General features: G+C 39.3%; 1 protein-coding gene across 2 annotated transcripts in view; it reads left to right on the top strand.

Moving 5' to 3' along the window:
* Ctps (CTP synthase) overlaps positions 1 to 18,542 on the top strand; it is a 140,134-nt gene that overhangs the window by 16,178 nt on the left and 105,414 nt on the right. For both annotated transcript variants that reach the window (XM_067143110.2, XM_067143109.2), the window contains exons 2-3: positions 10,649 to 10,819; positions 17,352 to 17,437. In XM_067143110.2, the coding sequence (XP_066999211.1) occupies positions 10,649 to 10,819; positions 17,352 to 17,437 (257 nt within the window). The remainder of the gene's footprint in view (positions 1 to 10,648; positions 10,820 to 17,351; positions 17,438 to 18,542) is intronic.

Below are 18,542 nucleotides of genomic sequence, written 5' to 3'. Positions count from 1 at the left end.
ATTATGTCACCTATTCAATACATTAGAATTTTTAAACATTTAGGAATTTCTTTATTTCCATATGAGACATGTTTTGCCCTTCATTGAAGGCATCATCAATCATAGTACTACCTCAAGGCATAAATCAGGTAGTTGATTTGTAAATAAACTCTTCTCTTCTCTCTTTTTTTTTTTTTTTTTTTTTTTAATTCTGAAATCCTTCTTTGATATCTCTCCCCCCTTCTCCCCCCCCCCCCCCCCCCGCTGAAAAAGAGAGGAAATTTCAATACACTGTTATTCCTTCAACAATCAAATTAGAACACTACAGCACGAAAACATAATATAGGTCAGGTCTGAGAATTACATGCATAGCCGATGATATGGCTTTATTAGAGGTATGTGTGCTTTTGATACCCTTTTTATCCTGGACATCTAGTTGAACCATCACAGGCATAGATCAGGTAGTTGATTTGTAAATAAATAGTAAATACTACTATATAATATTGGCATATTACAGTAAGGATAGTCGATGAGAAAAACAATGTTCATTGATGATCTAGATACCAATTTATCAGCCGTTGGCTGTAAATTACTAGTTGTGAAGGATAACAGCGTCAAAATGTTAGAGTATGTCTTACAAAGGATAACTTAACATATTAACAATGGGGCAGTCTAAGGGAAAGGTAAGTGATTTGCACTAATAGGTAAGACCACAGGGTATTTGACAGTGTCCAGCAGCAGTGGTCCGTATGAAGTATTGACGTTACATTATCAGAAATGTTGGTAAATGTTAATAAAATTTCAATGAGAAACAATGTTCATTAATATATGGAGTTAAAAGGAGTTATATTAACTTATTTACAGATACAGTAGTCGGCACCAATGTGTAAAACCACAGGGTATTTTAGCAGTGTCCAGCAGTGGTGGTCTGAAGAATCATTGACGCTACTCTATTAGAAAATCTTAGTAAATTATAAAGCTTATATATATATTTACATGGAAGCAGTTTGGGGAGAAAGGATACAAAGTGTCTGGCACCAATGTTCATAACAATAATTACTGCCGTTGGTTGATGATTGCAGTATTGACAAGGCAACTACACAGTAATATGATGTGTGGTTTGACCTCAATTCATACTTATTGGAATGGTAGGGAAAATATTCCAACATTTTTTTAAATTGCCAAATGATGCTCTATTAGGAGATAGTCATACTGGAAGCTGTCTGGTTGAAGTCCCGGGTTCGTGAATATGGCTCCATAAGCAACGGTGAATTTGGCTGGCGTGGAAGGAAACTTGTTTGGGTGTCATAATGTTTAGGCATAATTTCGGTGTAGTCGAAACGAAAGGTCATTGAGTACACGATGCATTGTGAATGGCAACAATGACGGCAGTTATTTGTTGATAATTGTATTTTCGGGGAACATGTTGCGGGGTTGGCCCTCTCCACACAGAGCTACTCATTAGAAACGTGACTGGTTTGTAACCAGGGTCACAAACTGGTTAGTAACTGAATAGTGACTCGGCTCCACACACGAAGCTACTGTACGGTGTTTGATTCTTCCTGATGAGCCATTTGTAAAGTTTGGTGCGGACTCGCTAGATCGCTTCTTAACTTTGCTAGAAGGTCAACAAAATGGCGGACGAGATGAAAACACGGATTGAGAACGCTCTCAAAACGATAGTTAATATTACAGAAACAGGTGGTTACCTTAAGAATGAGAAGAAAGAAGAGATACTAAAAGCGGTAAGCGATCTGAGAAACTGCTTTGATATATTAACTAATGTAGTGAAAGACAAGAACAACAAAATGATTGTTTCTGAAAGCGAGGTTATGGAATACCAAAGAGAAACGTATCAGAGGGAGAAGACAGTTTGATTCCGAGACAACTAGCGCCATCTGATGGCCACAACCAAGAACCTGCAAGTAACTCCAACTGGCAGCTACTTCCATCTAGCGGCCACACCCAAGCAGGAGAACGTAGCTCAACTTCGGAACAAATAGCTTCATCTCCCGGCCACAACCAAGAACCTACAAACTGCAACAACAAGCAACTTCAACCATCTGACGGCGAAATGCAAAGCTCGCATTTACTTGAACGGACAACCCAGCTCATTCAGCAAAAGAAAGCCGTGAACAATGAAACTACGGATCTAGCGGATTTAAAAGAAACCGTAAGATATATGATGGACTTCATAACGAATAAAATAAGTATAATTATTGAAGAAAAAGTTACGCAGACCCTGAATAGGAATGCAGTGCTTACTCACAAGGATAATGAAGTACTCAATAACAAAACAGACGGAAGGGATAACGATCATAACTATAGAGGAGAAACAGTATGGACAACTTTAATAAATAAAAGAAACACACAAACCATCAGAGGGACAAGGGTTCAAGAAGATGATCTTCAAGCTGCTGACAAAATGGCATGGCTTTACCTAGGCAATCTGAAAGGAAACGCAACAGAAGAGAAGGTTAAGAAGTACCTAGAGAAAAATGGAATTAAAGATAATATCCATTGTGAAGAACTTCACACACGAAGTGAAAACAAGGTCTTCAAAATAGGTTTCCCTTTCAAATTCCTTGAAGATGCTGTACGACTGGAATTCTGGCCAAATAGAACAATCGTAAGAAGATTTAGTTTTCGGAGAGCAAACCGTGCTGAAGGAGGAGAACTACAATAAACATACACATATGCTGCTATGGAACATTGAAGGCATAAAAAACGCTCTGCCTCTCTTTCCAGTAGAGACATTAAGCAACTACAACGCCATTATACTGATAGAAACATTCTTAACACAGAATTTCAACATTCAAGGATATTACGGAATTCATTCATTCGCTCGTCAGACCACAGGAAGACCATCAGAAGGGGTCTCCATCTTTCTCAAACCGAACTTAGGGAAAATAAAACAAATAATAAAAGAAGAAAACACAATTACCGTAAAGACCAGCCTACTATCAATCATTGGCATGTATGTTCAACCACATATGTCAACAGAGGACACAATCGAAAGAATAACAGAGGCCTTGTCACAAACGCAAACAGATGATAGAGTAATCTTCGCAGGCGACCTAAATGCAAGAATAGACAAACCAACCGTCAGAACAGAATTGATTAAAGAGGCTCTGGAAGAAGCCGGCTATGTCCTTGTTAACAGTCCCTACATGAAAACGTACATAGCCTCGAATGGAAGCAGCGCCATAGATTTAGTCTTTTACAGAGGTACAGACATTAAAATATTCAGTCAAAAACCATTATGGACTTCAGCCATAGCTCCGATTAGGAAACATATACCAATCTCGACAGTCTTTGAAATTACTCATAAAGATCAATTGCCAATACAACCAAGTAAGAAAATATCCAGGAAATTAGATCCAGAGAAACTAAGACATATCGGTGATGAGACAGATAAAGCAAGGCTATTAGTTCAACGACATGAACTAACTGAAGCAGTGGAAATGTGTACAAGAACCCTTCAATCATGCCAAACTCACACGAAAGTAAGGAGATCACAACCGTGGTTCAATAAAGACTGTTACAATGAACAGAAAAAGACCCTCCTGGCACTACATCGAGCGAAGAACACATCGAACCCGAGTCACCTGGCCCAATATGCGAACAAAGAAGGAAATATAAATCACTAATCAAGAAAACAAGAACGGAGTACATTGAGGAAGACGCCAGGAGACGTGCTGCAAACGCCCAAAATGACCCATTCCTAGTGCTTAGGAAACCAAAAACTTCAGCATCAAATAATATCTCAATGGAGTCATGGGAAAACCATTTCAAAAGCATTCTCAACCTCCAACACCGATCAACAGCTTTTGAATTAACTCCAGTAACAATGACGGGAAATCACATCCCCATAACGAGACAGGAAATATATAATACAATAACAGCAGCAAAAAATGGAAAGGCCCCCGGCCCAGACAGCATTTGCACAGAACACCTGAAAGACTCTCTACCTGTCATGCTAGACTACTGGGTAGAACTATTCAACACATGCATGCACACTGGGGAAATTCCAGAGCAATGGAGATTGTCAACGATCAAAATTATATTTAAGAAAGGAGAAACTGACAATCCTGATTCATATCGAGGTATAGCCCTCGAAAATACATCATTCAAAATCTTCATGAAAATCTTAACAATCAGGCTTGCAGAAGAAATAGACTCCCAGATACCAGAAAATCAATTCGGCTTCCGAAAGGGAAGAAGCACACTACATGCCGTGAAATACCTAATAGAACAAGTCCAAGATACATTGAGGCATCCAGGAAAGAAATATTTCGTAGTCTTTGTAGACTATCGTAAGGCTTTTGACCTTGTTGATAGAGCAACACTCATCCGGAAACTCAATTACCTAATAGGAGCTACACATCCGATAGCAATCATAATCTCGAATATCCTCAAATATAACTATGTCCAAATATCAGACAACATAACCCTATCCAAAAACGTAACCCAAACAAATGGAGTCATACAAGGTGACCCAATCAGCCAAATTTTATTCAACATCATGACAGCAGACATCACAGAAATAATCACAGATACCTCAGCATTGCTTATACTTTACGCAGATGATATGGCAATAGGCTCAGAAAACATAGAAGAGCTCCAAGAGGTCCTCAATAGGCTCACATCATGGGCAGAAAGAAACGGTTTGCAAATAAACCACAACAAAACTAAACAAATGACCTTTAGGAAAGGAGGAAAACATGCACCTAAAAATACAATAACCATGCACAACAAACCTCTGGAAGTAGTGCCGAAATTCAAGTACCTTGGAGTCACCCTCCAAACTACTTTAACATCCTACAATATCCACGTCAAAGAAAGAGCAGCCGCAGCAATAAAAGCCATCTACAACATTCAACAACCTCAACAAATATCATTGGGTACAGCAATGCTACTGTTCAGGACAGCCCACGGACGCTATAATGACAGAAGAGTGGAAGCAAGCAAATTACGAGCTATGCCACGTAATTACACATTACGCCACTCATGGATTTCACCACAGATTCTGCCAAACCAAAAACTTCCACCAGCCGAACGAAGACTGTATATGTAACCTGTGCAACAATCATTGTGAAAGATACCATGCACAAAACTGCAAAATGAGGACAACCTCAATAATAAGAATGGCATTAGCATAGTTGACCATCTGTACAAAAACTGTTTTTGCACATTGTGCGCTTTTCATTTAATAATAATGTCAACCACTGACTCAAGTGATGAAGAAAACATGATTGTGTTTCATTATTTCAGGAGAAAAAGTAGAAGAAGGTATTGGATTCACCCATATCTTGAAAAGAACATCCACTGCAGATTATTCATAGCAGTAATGGAGAAAATATGACAGGAATAGGATAGAGAAGCTAGAAGAAGAATTTAAAAGGAACAACACCAGGGAGTTCTACAGAAGCTTCAAAGAAGACCTAAAAGGATACACACCACCAAATCTGTGCTTCAGACGAACAGACGGTAGCATAGCAACAAATGATAAAGAAAACTGCCATCTCTTGGCTAACTACTTCAAAACGCTGCTAAACTGTGAAGAACCGCATGAAAGATTGCCTGCCCTGAAACTATTCAATGAGAATCCAAATTCCAAACCACCAAGTCTGGATGAGATAAAATGTATAATCAGAGAGCTTAAAAACAACAAAGCACATGGGGAAGATGGCATTGTGGCAGAAATGTTGAAGATCGGAGAAGAAGTGGCTGCAGAAAGAATACATCACCTCATGAAAGAGATTTGGAAATTTGAAAGGATTACGAATGATTGGAAATGTGCGTTTATCCACCCACTCCACAAGAAAGGTAGCCGAATGGATATTAATAACTATAGAGGCATCTTTTTACTTTCAGTCGGGTACAAAATATTCTCCAAAGTGCTACTGAAGGTCGAAGAACAAATAGACTCCCTCATTGGAGAATACCAAGCTGGTTTCAGGAAAGGGAGGTCGCGTACAGAACAGATATTCAACCTCAAAGGTATTCTAAGGACTAGAGCATTGAGGGGCCAGAACGCAGTGGTAATCTTCGTCGATTTCCAAAAAGCATATGACTCAATTGATAGACAGACATTATTTAATGTCCTAGAAGAGTTTGGAATCGACAGGAATACGAGAGGAGTGATAAACAAACTTTGACAGACTCCATCTCAAAAATTAAATTTGCTGGAGAAATCTCTGATCCATTCCAAATAAAGACAGGAGTCAGACAAGGAGATGGATTATCACCCATCCTGTTTAACATTGTATTGGAGCAAGTCATAAGAACCTGGGAAAACTCTCTGAAAGTAGAAGGCGTACAGGGAATTCATCTTGGGTGCCAGGGACAAAACTTGGAAATTAAATGTCTGGCTTTTGCTGATGATCTTGCTCTCTTAGCTCAAAACAGAGAGGATGCCCAAAGGATGCTGGAGCTTTTTCATGACATTGCGAAGAAAACAGGTCTCAAAGTCTCCTACGAAAAGACGAAGTACATGGAGTACCGACATCAGGGAGAGAAAAGCATGGAAGTGAAGTGTGGAAAGGTTAGAAGAGTAGAAAAGTTTAAGTATTTGGGAGAACTGATCCAACCCAATGTACTAGACAAGAAGGCAAACAAGGAAGGAACTAGAAAATTGGAACTTCCCTGAAGACTGACACGGAACGGGTACAATAAACGGGCAATATCCTACACAGCCAAAATTAAACACTACAATGTTGTTGTACAACCAAAGGGGCTGTACGGTTCAGAATGCCTTATCTTAAATAAAAAAGGGGCACTGAAAGAAATCGAGAAGAAGGAAAGGAAAATTCTGAGAAAAATTCTTGGACCTCAGAAAATGACTGATGGTACATGGAGGAAAAGGAGAAATGAGGATCTCTACAAGTATTCCGAAAAGATCATGGACACAATGCGAAAATGAAGACTGAAATTTTACGGACATCTCATCAGAATGAATGACAACTGCCTGACTAAAAGGATATTTAAATATATAATTGGATTGAGGAGGACAACAAAATGGGTGGAGGAGGTTAAGAAGGACGCAGAGGAAATTAAAATAACACCAGAATTGATCCTCAACAGAAAGAAGTTCAGAACTTATGTAGACGATTACAAATTCCATGAAGAGCAGCGGAAGAACAGGCCCAAATTTGTAACATCTGAGGAGCAGAGAAAAATAAGGAGTGGACGAATGAAGAAGTTCTGGGAAGAGAAAAGAAGAACACTGGCCAGAGAGCATTAAGTTTCATGTGGTCCACAGTTGGCCAAATTCGGAAGCAAGAAGAAGAAAGGAGTTCAAACAAACGGATGCTAAATTTATTTATTTTTATCGTATGACCAAACACAGTTATATATGGACTTGGTGCAGCTTATTGCGCCTGCCATTCGACAGCGAAATACAAATATGAGGGAATGTGTGAGTGATGAGGAAAGAGTGCTAATAACTCTCAGGTAAGATAAGTGAACTTTATTTTTACAAAAAATTTAAAAGCTTAGAAAATAATTCCATGCCTTCTCCGTAATGTCCTTTCTTCAGTAATCCTTCAGCGTACAATTGTACAGTACGGGGTGTTTTTCAATTTCTCCCAGTAACTTTATGTTGAAAACTTGTTTGCTCGCCGTCGTAAAAAGGCACTTGATTACTGGGAACTGAGAAATTAAACTCGCTGGTGACTGGCAATTACTAATGAGTAGCTCCATGTGTAGATGGCCTTAGAATCTTTCTCGTAATGAGTTTTGTTAACTTCTTGATAACTATGAATGCTATGTGAAAAATACCAGCGTGAGGATGGTTGATTGCCTATTAACGTGTAAGCTCTCCTGACAGCCTTGTGTTTCTGCAGCAACAGAGGTGAATGGAAATTGTAGTTTACAAGGATGTTTTATAAAACAACCTGACTTCAACAACCATCTTGGACAACATAATTTGAACAGTAGTAGAATTCAGTTGTGAATGGCTGTAGGCAAGGGAGGCTGTCTTTATAATGAGAACTCCCTAGTTCTAGTGTGACTGGCAGTAGGCAAGAGGGCCTGCCATTATAATGAAAACTCCCCAACTCGAATATGACTGGAACTAGGAAAGGGGGCATGCTTTTGTAATGAACACTCCCCAACTCGATTGTAGCTGGCAGCAGGAAACTGGGGAGGCCTGTCATTATAATGAAAACTCTCAAACTCGACTGTGACTGGCAATGGGAAATGTGTCCTGCCATTGTAATGGAAACTCCCCAACCCAGACTTTCCATGAGAACATATCGCTACTTCTCAGTGGTGTTTCTCGGGCAATGCTAAGAGAAATGCAGTTAAATAAAATCTTGCTCATAGTTTCTTCTTCTTCTTCTTCTTCTTCCTTCCTTCCTTCCTTCCTTCCTGGCCATATATGTACCCATAAAACGGGCACTCCTGAGCTCACTTAGGGTCGGCTCGTCTGACTCGGAGAGAGTATGTCCGACGTTCTTGTACCAGATCTAATGGCTCTTCACTTTTCTTTAAAGCAGCCTCAGCAGTTGGTTTCCATGTTGCCTTAGGTCGCCCTCTTCCTCTCTTCGCCTTTTCGATGGCAAGAGCTTTCTGTACTAAATGGTGTTCATTTCTTCTTGTGACGTGACCATACCAGCGGAACTGTTTCTCCTCCATCTTGTCGCTGATGGGCACAACTTTAAGGAATCCTCACACATTTTCATCGCGCACTTTGTCACGCAGAGTGACTCCCTCCTGTCGACCATTGCAACATCTGCATCTATCTGACATGCATTCGCTGGTCTTGCTTTTTCTGCCTTGCCCATCATTCGGAGCCATACATGAGGGCATGCCAGACAGCGGTTTTGTACACTTAGCCCTTTAATTTGATTGGCATCCGCTTGTCACACACAACACCAGTAAGTGACTGCCATTTCATTCGACCAACACTGATGCGGTGCTCGACATCTGCATCGATATTACCATCAGTTATGATGACTGATCCAAGATATTTAAACTTTTCGGTCATCACCAGTGGTTCTCCAGCAAGGAAGACACTGTTGTGTGGGCCCGCTTGCCCTGGCTGCGCAAAGTTGAAGAACATGTACTATGTCTTCTTGCAACTTATTCTAAATCCACTTGCCTGTAGTACTACTCATCATTGTTCCATGACTGCCTCAACCTCCTGACATGACTCACCAACCAAAACAATGTCGTCTGAATAAAGTATGGTCACGGCGGGTCTGTCGTCAGCTGCTCTGTTAAATAGTTGATGACACTGTTGAACAATACCGGGATCAGTGCCGGCCCCTGATGAACATCAACATCAACACGGAAACTATCTGAAACACCTGCAGTGGTTTTCACCATAGACGATGGGCGTAGGTACTTATCTTGGATCATCTTCACGTATATCTCAGGAACTTTTTGATGTTTTAGTGCTGCCCAGACAATATCTCTAGGAACGCAGTCGAAGGCTTTCTCCAGGTCGATGAATACTATATGGAGGTCTTCACGTAGCTCATGGTGTTTATCAATCAAGATCCGCAGACTCTGAATTGCATCACTTGTTAACATACCTGATATGAAACCACACTGGTTCCGGTGGATGTTAATCAAACCTTTGATGCAGTCTCCTATGAGGCGCTCCCAGATTTTGAGTGTGTGTGAAGTGAGTTTGATGCCTTGGTAATTCTCACATTCTTGGACATCACCCTTTTGCTTTTAGATGGACACAAGAATGCTTTGACGGAGCTCTTCTGGCATCGGAAATCCAGCGAGGATTTTATTAAACAATTTCATCAACCACTAATTAGCTTCGTCACCTAGGTCTTTCCATAATTCGGCTGGAATATCAGGGCCAACCGCTTTGCCGTTCATCTTTGACACAGCTGCTGCAATATTAGAAGTGGTGACTTCAGGTACAGGCCCCTCAACTGGACACTGCAAAACTACTCTTTCTTGTGGAAACTCTTCATTTAGTAACCCTTCGAAATACTTATTCCAGCAGTTGTTAATGGCTTTATCATTAGTCAGTAATATTCCACGATCATCATGGATATATTTGGTGGCGACAATATTGCTGGATTGTCTTGTGCTGAGCAGCGACCTTGTAGATCCGCTGCACACCCTTTGGTGTGTCTCAAGTCATCATAGGGGCCTTACTGCGCTTTATTGTTAGCTATTGCTACGACTCTCTTGGCCTGCTTTTTTATGATATTATATTCTTCCTTTAGGTCTTATCCATTCTGCTTGTCTTTCTCTTTCCACCATGCTTGAAATGCAGCCTTTTTCTTCTTCATTACCTCCTGGACGTTATATTTCCACCACCAGGTTTCCTTGTCTATTTTCAGTCTGCCATTAGAAACTCCCAAGGTGACTCTTTGCCCTGCTGGTACAGTACTTCTGGAATCTCGTCCACATTTGATCTGGGGTGGTGTTGTCAGGGTAGTGAATGTGTTTTATTCAATGCATATTCTAGTTATGATATGTGAACAGCTGTTCTTTCTGTCTAAAAGACAGAATAAAGAAAGCATTGTAAATTAAAATATGGTTTTATATTATTTTGGGTATGGTAATCTTTAGGGTTTTTGCTGTGTCAGGTAAAAAACTGTTGAACTTTATGTTTTGTAAATGTTTAGCTCCATGAAAGCATCAGTCTGCATTAATTAATTATTTTATGTTTATTTTCTGTATGTTCTTGCAGGTGAGGTGTATGTTTTGGATGATGGTGGCGAAGTGGACCTTGATCTGGGAAATTACGAAAGGTTCCTTGATGTTACTTTGCATCGAGACAACAATATAACTACAGGGAAGATATATCAGCATGTAATTAATAAAGAAAGACGAGGTGATTACCTTGGCAAGACAGTACAAGGTAAGGAGAATTGCTACTTTTATTAAGGTTATTTGATGTTGAACTTTTATCTGTTTCAATCATTGTACTGTATACAAGGGTTTAATAAAAGTGTGCAAAAATTGAACAGAAAATAGGGAATGCCGGCTTAATGAAAAATGAGCTTAAACATATCAATCATGATTGCTAATTTCTGTAAGTTTTTTCCATGTATCTATTTACATTTAGTTTTCACAGTTGAGCGGAACTTCTCCATATGACCTCCCCTTTAAGGCAACCGCCCCTATTCCCTTCCACTTTTATCCAACATGGAATTATATTCTCTTGAGGAAATGTATTTTCATCCTCTGTAAGATGACCACCCCTTTTGTCAACCGATAACCATATTTTGGCCGTAAGTCACCAGTTATCTCCTTTGAGACAACTAGAAAACAATAAAATATGCACAGTATATTATTATACAGTACACCCCTGTGCATCCTCACATGAACTATTCCTGGAATATCTGATTGTCATTGTTACTAGGCAGCAGTGCGTAAGAGAAAGATGAATGTCAACAGAAGAACAAATTTCTGTAATAACAGAATATCTCGGTGTGATGTAGCAGACCAGTTTTAAGTGCATAAAGGTCAAATCCAACTCTGTGTTGCAAATTGTGACTGTTATATAAAGGAATGGGAAGACAATGTGAATAAAGGCATTAAAGAAAGATGGGAGCAGCCATGCAGAGACGTGTACAGTGTAGTTCTTGAGTGGTTCAATCAAGCCCGTGCTTAGGGATTACCTGTAAATGGACCAGTGTCGCAGGAAAAGTTCTCAGATTTGGTTCTGATCTATGTGTAGTCTATTTTTCTGCAAGTAATGGATAGTTGGATACATTTCTCAGGGTACCTATTTTATGGAAAAACATGGAGAACACAGGGAAATTTTAAAAAACTAAAAATGTACAGGAAAATGACTTGTCACATCAACATTAAGCTATCGATATAAGACTGGACCCAAAGAAAATGATCGAGCAAGACTGATGTGTAGATACAATGCTAATCATATGCAGCGAGTAGTATGTACTATCAGAGAGAGCGTGCACATGCAGTAGTGAAAGAGAGTTAATGAAAAAGATTGACTTACTTGTGCTAACTGCTCAAAGATAGCAGTACAGAAGGCGTGCGATGTATTTAATATTGCATTAGTTAGAGTGTGGTTTAGCTTTCAATTCACTCTTAATGATAACATTATTCCTTTGATAGTAAAATTCAAGGTTCATAGATAATAACTTTTCCTCTTTCATTTTTATTTGTCTTCTTTTTATTAAACTAAAACTTTATTTATGTGTTTTTTATTACCATTGGCTTTATGTTGCACTGACACAGATAGGTCTTATGTCGACGATGCTATAGGAAAGGCCAAGGAGTGGGAAGGAACCAGCTGTGGCTTTAATTAAGGTACACCCCCAGCATATGCCTGGTGTGAAAATGGGAAACGACATACCATCTTTACGCTGCCGACATTGGGGTTCGAACCCACTGTCTCCCGGATGCAAGCTCACAGCTGCGTGACCCTAACCGCACGGCCTACTCATCCGGTATATTATACATTAAAACATGTAACTTTTATCTTCTTAATGTTCCTTTTAAAATGCCCGGAGTTTTAAAAGCTATCCATGTAATTGACATAACATAAGAGTTGCTAACCATTATGGATTGACCGTAATTATTACTGATCTTGCCTTACTATTAAGGAGAAAAAAGCAAAATCATCACAGAAAAAATCTACAGAGAAAGAACTGCGTCAATGGTGCTTATTTCTGTGCACACTATTATAGTTGACTAGCATACGTACCTTGAAACAGCAACTGGGATCTCATTCCTGAGCTTTGGTCGGCAGATGAAGAGTAGGTTTCAGCCTACAAGTGGCCACGGCCGGTCCATAATCCAACAGCTCTGTATTCCAACGAGCAGGGGATCAGTGGCCATGGCTTTACGCCTCTGTATTTTGGAGGCAGAGAGGGGCTGGCCCCACTGTCGGTTCTCCTGAAAATGGTTTTCCATTCTTCTGCACTAAGGCGAATGCCAGAATAGTTCCTAGTATAGGCCATGGCCGCCAACCTCTCTCCTCCTCCATACATCACCTTCACCATTTCAAATTCTCATGGCCTGAGAGAGGGGTGTCACCCTCTAAGATGCCTGCCGTACCCTTTCAGGGTGAGGAATGATGACTTTTGTAGTTAGTTAGTTCCTAAATTTCTGAACAATAACCCATACGTCTCTGTTATGAGTGTGTTTAGAAACTGGCACGCTCTCTCACTGCAATTTCAAGAATAAGGTCCCTGTTGAACGCAGGCGTTAGCTTGAAGAGTGATTGATGGCTTGTTGCGAGTAATGTGGTTCATTTTCTTTGATTGTAGTGTTTCATGGGATTTACAATGGGATTACCGATTACCCACTTCACAGGTTGCCGCTTTATGTAGCTTATTTGACTTACGATACAGTTATTGCAAGTTCTTTATTTCATTGTCTTTTCATGCACAATATGTTTCAAGATGATGATTCCAGAGTATCATAAACATACTCGAGTGGCACTACAATGTCCCACTATATTTAATGCAGGGAAAGCGGAAATATCCCAGGGAAAATACAGGGAAAACAGATTTAGGTTACGAGCGGGCACTTTGATAGAAGACATCCTCAACAGGTTCGGAAATGAAGCGTCAGAGGTGGAAGCAAACAACATGATTTACAACGAAGCAGTTCTTCCATTCAACAGAGCGTTACGATACATGTGGGAAAGACATCAGTAATTTAGGGTTACCAAGACCTCGAGAAGGTGCAAGACATGCTACCTAAGCTTCTGCCCAAACAGCAGGCAGTTTTCAACAGTAGTAGTCAGGCTAGTGGTTCAGGCGGTTGAGGCACTGACCTTCTGACACCAACTTGGCAGGTTCGATCCTGGCTCAGTCCAGTGGTATATGAAGATGCTCACATTAGCCTCGTGTTGGTAGATATATTGGCTCATAAAAGAACTATTGCAGGACAAAATTTCGGAACTTCGGCATCTCCAAGAACTGTAAAAGTAGTTGGTGAGACGTAAAGCCAATAACATTACTATTCAGCTGTGTTATTGGAAAAATATCAAGTCAGGAGGGCGCGGTTTACTTTCTTCATGCTCCGGGGGTACTGGCAAAACTATTGTCATTAACCTACTGTTGGCTCAAGTTAGGAAAAAGATTATGGTATTGAAGTAGCTGTAGAATCATCAGGAATTGTGCCAACACTGTTACCTGATGGAAGAATGACACACACTACCTTCAAACTCGTGCTGAATTTGACCAAAACCTGGATGATTACGAGCAATATCAGCATACTCGGAACGGCCGGTGCTTCTGCGTCAATGTAAGCTCCTGGTAAGAGATGAGTCCACCGTGGCTCACAAATGCGCTCTAGAAGCACTTGATCGCATACTGCAGGACCTGAGGAGCAACAACCAGTTAATGGGAGGCCTGATGTTCTGTGGGCTTGGGACTTCAGACAGATATTGCCAATCATTCAGAAAGGTACCCCTGCTGACGAGATCAATGCCTGCCTGAGGATCTCTCTCCTGTGGGACCATATTGTTAAGCTAAGTCTCACGGACATGAGGGTGCATCTACAAGACGACGCAGATTCAGGACAGTTTTCGGTGGATTTTCTTCAGACAGGCAAAGGGAAATTTTTTGCTGAAGGTGGTGGTAGTAGTAGTACCAAGCAACTGACTGTGCAGTTTGGTTCACATAGCTATCAGCTTGCATTCGGGAGATGGTGGGTTCAAACCCTGCTGTCAACAGCCCTGAAGATGGTTTTCTGTAGTTTCCCATTATCTCACCAGGCAACTGCTGGGGCTGTATCTTAATTAAGGCCACAGTCGCTTCCTTCCCACTCCTAACCCTTTCCTATCCCATTGTCGCCATAAGACCTATCTGTGTCGATGCAACATAAAGCAAATTGTAAAAAAATCTGAAGATAGTAGTTCTGCGTCTAGAGATCCAATGGTTTAGTCATGGCCAGCTTTACGTGGCATGTTCTCGAGTGTTGTGGGCATAACCTATATGTTTATGTACCCAATGAGTTGATCGTAAATATTGTCTATAAGATCATGCTGTGAGACACACATATACTTGCAGTCCACCTTAATTTAACCACTTTTAGTCCTTGTTCATAAATCTGTATGAAGAACGGGTGCTTTACATATTACTACCTAGATATTTAAAGCAGTCGACTATGTTGAGGGGTTCGTTCCTGATCTTTGTCACATCTTCATATTCTGTTTCTCCTTGTCACTCCCATTGTCTTTCTTTTAGTTATGCTTATCTTCATTCCAAAATTCTCAATTTTTTGATTCCACAATATAACTTGCAACTGAACTTCCTATTCCTTATCAATTTTTATAATGATATCATCTGCAAGTAGCATTGTTTTCACTTGACCTGTCATCCTCTTGTTTATGACACACTTGCTTTCTCAGTCTTTACTTTGAACTAACTTGTTTGACCTAACTTGGTTCTCACACAGCTTTCATAATTTTGGTACATAGCTTTGATTGTTTGTATTTACTAGTAGGATACCCATGCTTTCCTGCGGTTCAGAACTGAAAGTTTTCTTTTAAAGTTTTAAATTTTAAGGAGTCTGCTGTCGGTTGAGCCTGCAAATACACCCTCAGTTCATACATCGAACAGTCTTGGAGGAATGATTATATATTTTCGGATCTAACACTCATTTGAACCCCGATAGAATGTTTTAAAAGCTATCTTATTTAACATCTACGATGTAGAAGTGACCAACATATGAAATGTAATGGAGGAATTAATGTTTTGTTTTAGGGATAGAATGCTTTAAAATTGTTTCTCATTAATATCGAGGAAGTAGAAGACCAACATTCATATAAAATATTAATTTTGTACCTGAAACGTTTTCGGAAAAATTATTGTGTGGTGTTTTTTTCAGAGTCAATCCCTTCTAAAACCCCTTGGGGGGGGGGGAAATATTTTGAAGTATATCATATTTGACACCTGAGACATGAAAGAACAACCTTCTTATAAAACTACAACTGTACGTCAAACAGTTTTGGAAGGATGAATAAGGAAGAACGGTTTAAACGAAATGAATATGAATATTTTTGTTGTATGGTGTTAACCCCCATATAACCCTAAAGGGCTGAATTTCTTTTCTATACTTGTATTATTTAACATCTAGTAATTACATAAAGTGAGTGAAATTTCAATTTCATCTGGTAAACAAGTTTGGAGTAATGATTGGTTTTCAGGATTTTATCCCCATTCCACCCCGTTAGAGGTGGAATATTTTGAAACCCATCCTTAGAGGGTGCCTACACTGTAGTAAAAATGTATCCCCCCAAATTTCATTCCTTTATGTTGAGTAGTTTTACCTGGGCGTTGATTGACAATCATTCGGGACATTGCCTTTTATAACCTCCTAGCCAGACAAGTACTTCATATAACATGGTGGCGTTTTCATCCTCCTATATCTAGGTACACAGCCATGGTCATAAGGCTCCTAGCAAGAAAGTTACTTCATAAAACATGGCATCATGTTCCCATCCTCCTATATTTCTTACTGAACTATCCTGATACAGAGTAAGTCGCTGTCGCCTAGCGACAATCTTGTCCATCAAGGTTGATTCAAATCTTGGTGCGGCTTTGTAATTAAATTAATTACATAAAATTACTGATAAAAAACTACCTGTCAGATTTGATTCAAATCACTTCATAAGACCTCTCAGGAGTAATAAGAAAAAATTGTAAAATTTTCAGCGAAAATGGTCCAGTAGCTTTTGAGTCTATTTGAGACAAACAAACAAAGTTTCACTTTTATATACATAACATATATATATATATATATATGACAGTAACACATTCAGAAGATTGGTGAACAAATATCAAGGTTTCAAAATGGCATCAACGAAGACGGAAAGGACCTATGTCTGAAGAGCATAAACAGGCATTCGTCTCTGGGCTCAGAAGATACTGGCAGGAAGTCAAAGCCGGAACAAGAACAAGACCTAGACACTAAAATTTAGTTGTTATCACGCAGTCCATAGAGGCTCAACTTGATGTAAAAAAAATATATATATGTATATAGATGTAGATATTTCCTCATTCATTTGTTGTTCTTTCAGAGTCTTCATCACCAGATATCTTTGGGATCCTGTCATTGTGCTTTTTCCATATCTAGGAAAGTCATCTTTTGATTCCCTCCAAAATAATGGGAACATGATTTTGGATATGTACGCCATTTGTATGAATTGGGCATTATGTATCTCTGATATCATAATGAGCTTCTTAGCAAAAGAACAGTGCTCCATATCTTCCATTTCTGTGGTTTGGATTGTATGTTAAACTGTAGATTGTATACCTAATGATCCGGTGATTTAAAGTTGCCAAAAATGATAGACTGCTGGCTTTGCTTTTTGTTTTGTATATATTGAATGATTGTAGCCTATGAGTTCCAGAGAGGTACAGAAAATCTTACGTATACATGTTATTTTATTCTCCACGTTTCAGTTGTCCCCCACATTACAGATGCTATCCAGGAGTGGGTAGAGAGAGTTGCGAACCAACCAGTCAGCCAAGATGGATTAAAACCACAGGTATCTTGTCTCTTGAAATTGGGGCCTATCCTTATTACGAGTTGTTTTGAATTTATTTCTTTTATAGATTCATGGGTTGAATTCATTTTAAAAATATCCTTGCTTCTAGCAGTATGAGGAACAATAAAGTTATTTTTATAAGTAAATTGTTATACAAATGTTCACTTCAATGAACCATTGTATCATGTACCAACTGTTTTAGTCCAGAAATCACTATTACGTAGTCTATTAGCGATCTTATAATGTGACTTGCTGTAATCAGGACTTTGCTGTATTTGATCATCATTTAAGAATATAAGATTTTCTGGTTGATTGTTTCCCCTTATCTCGTCATTTATGGCTTTCAAAATCTAGGTAGGTGAGATGATAGACATTTTTTACAGTGACAATCAACATCCTAATTGATTATATTTGTGCAAGTTTTCTTGTACCACTGTTTTTACATTTCAGATTTAATATTATGTGCAAAACCACTAATTATTTCATGAAATGTTTTTCGGGCTAGTACTTCCTCAGCATTTAATTTGACTTCAGGGTTATTATGTTTAACCTTGTTTAACCCTTATGTCATGTACCATATTTATGCGAATAATCCCCACATACTTTTTAAAAAGATTTGAGGCAAATAATTGGGGTGCAGGTTTTATTTGCGTCAAGGTTGTCAATACGCTCCTGTTTATATTGGGTGTACAGTTATGCTTTATGTAACTGAGTGTACAGTTATGCTTTATGTAACTGCAGATGGAGGAAAACTGCCCCTATATATCATATTTAAATTGAAAACAATTCAGACTTTAAATTCAAAATTTTCTTTACATTTTTAAAAACTAGTTTTTACAGAGTAATTTCAATTCAAATGTTCTCGGTGTCACGATAGAACGCGTCTTCTGGAACATGCAGGGTAACTTTCCCCACTTTCGCTCGCTTTGGTGTGTCTACAGTGTGTTTCATAGTTGCTAAGTTTGAGAGAAATCGTAATTCATTAGTATTCAGCTTTTTAAGGATCGCCACAATATCATGTAGAATGCAGTGTGCGGAGAAACAGAATCTGCGAACACTGGTGATGCCGACAGTTGGCGAGAAAGTGTGACTCATAATAATAATT

Source organism: Anabrus simplex, chromosome 3 (genome assembly GCF_040414725.1).
Source record: "Anabrus simplex isolate iqAnaSimp1 chromosome 3, ASM4041472v1, whole genome shotgun sequence".
NCBI lineage: Eukaryota > Metazoa > Arthropoda > Insecta > Orthoptera > Tettigoniidae > Anabrus > Anabrus simplex.
Note: the sequence above shows the minus strand (reverse complement) of the source record. Positions and strands in the feature narration are given on the sequence as shown.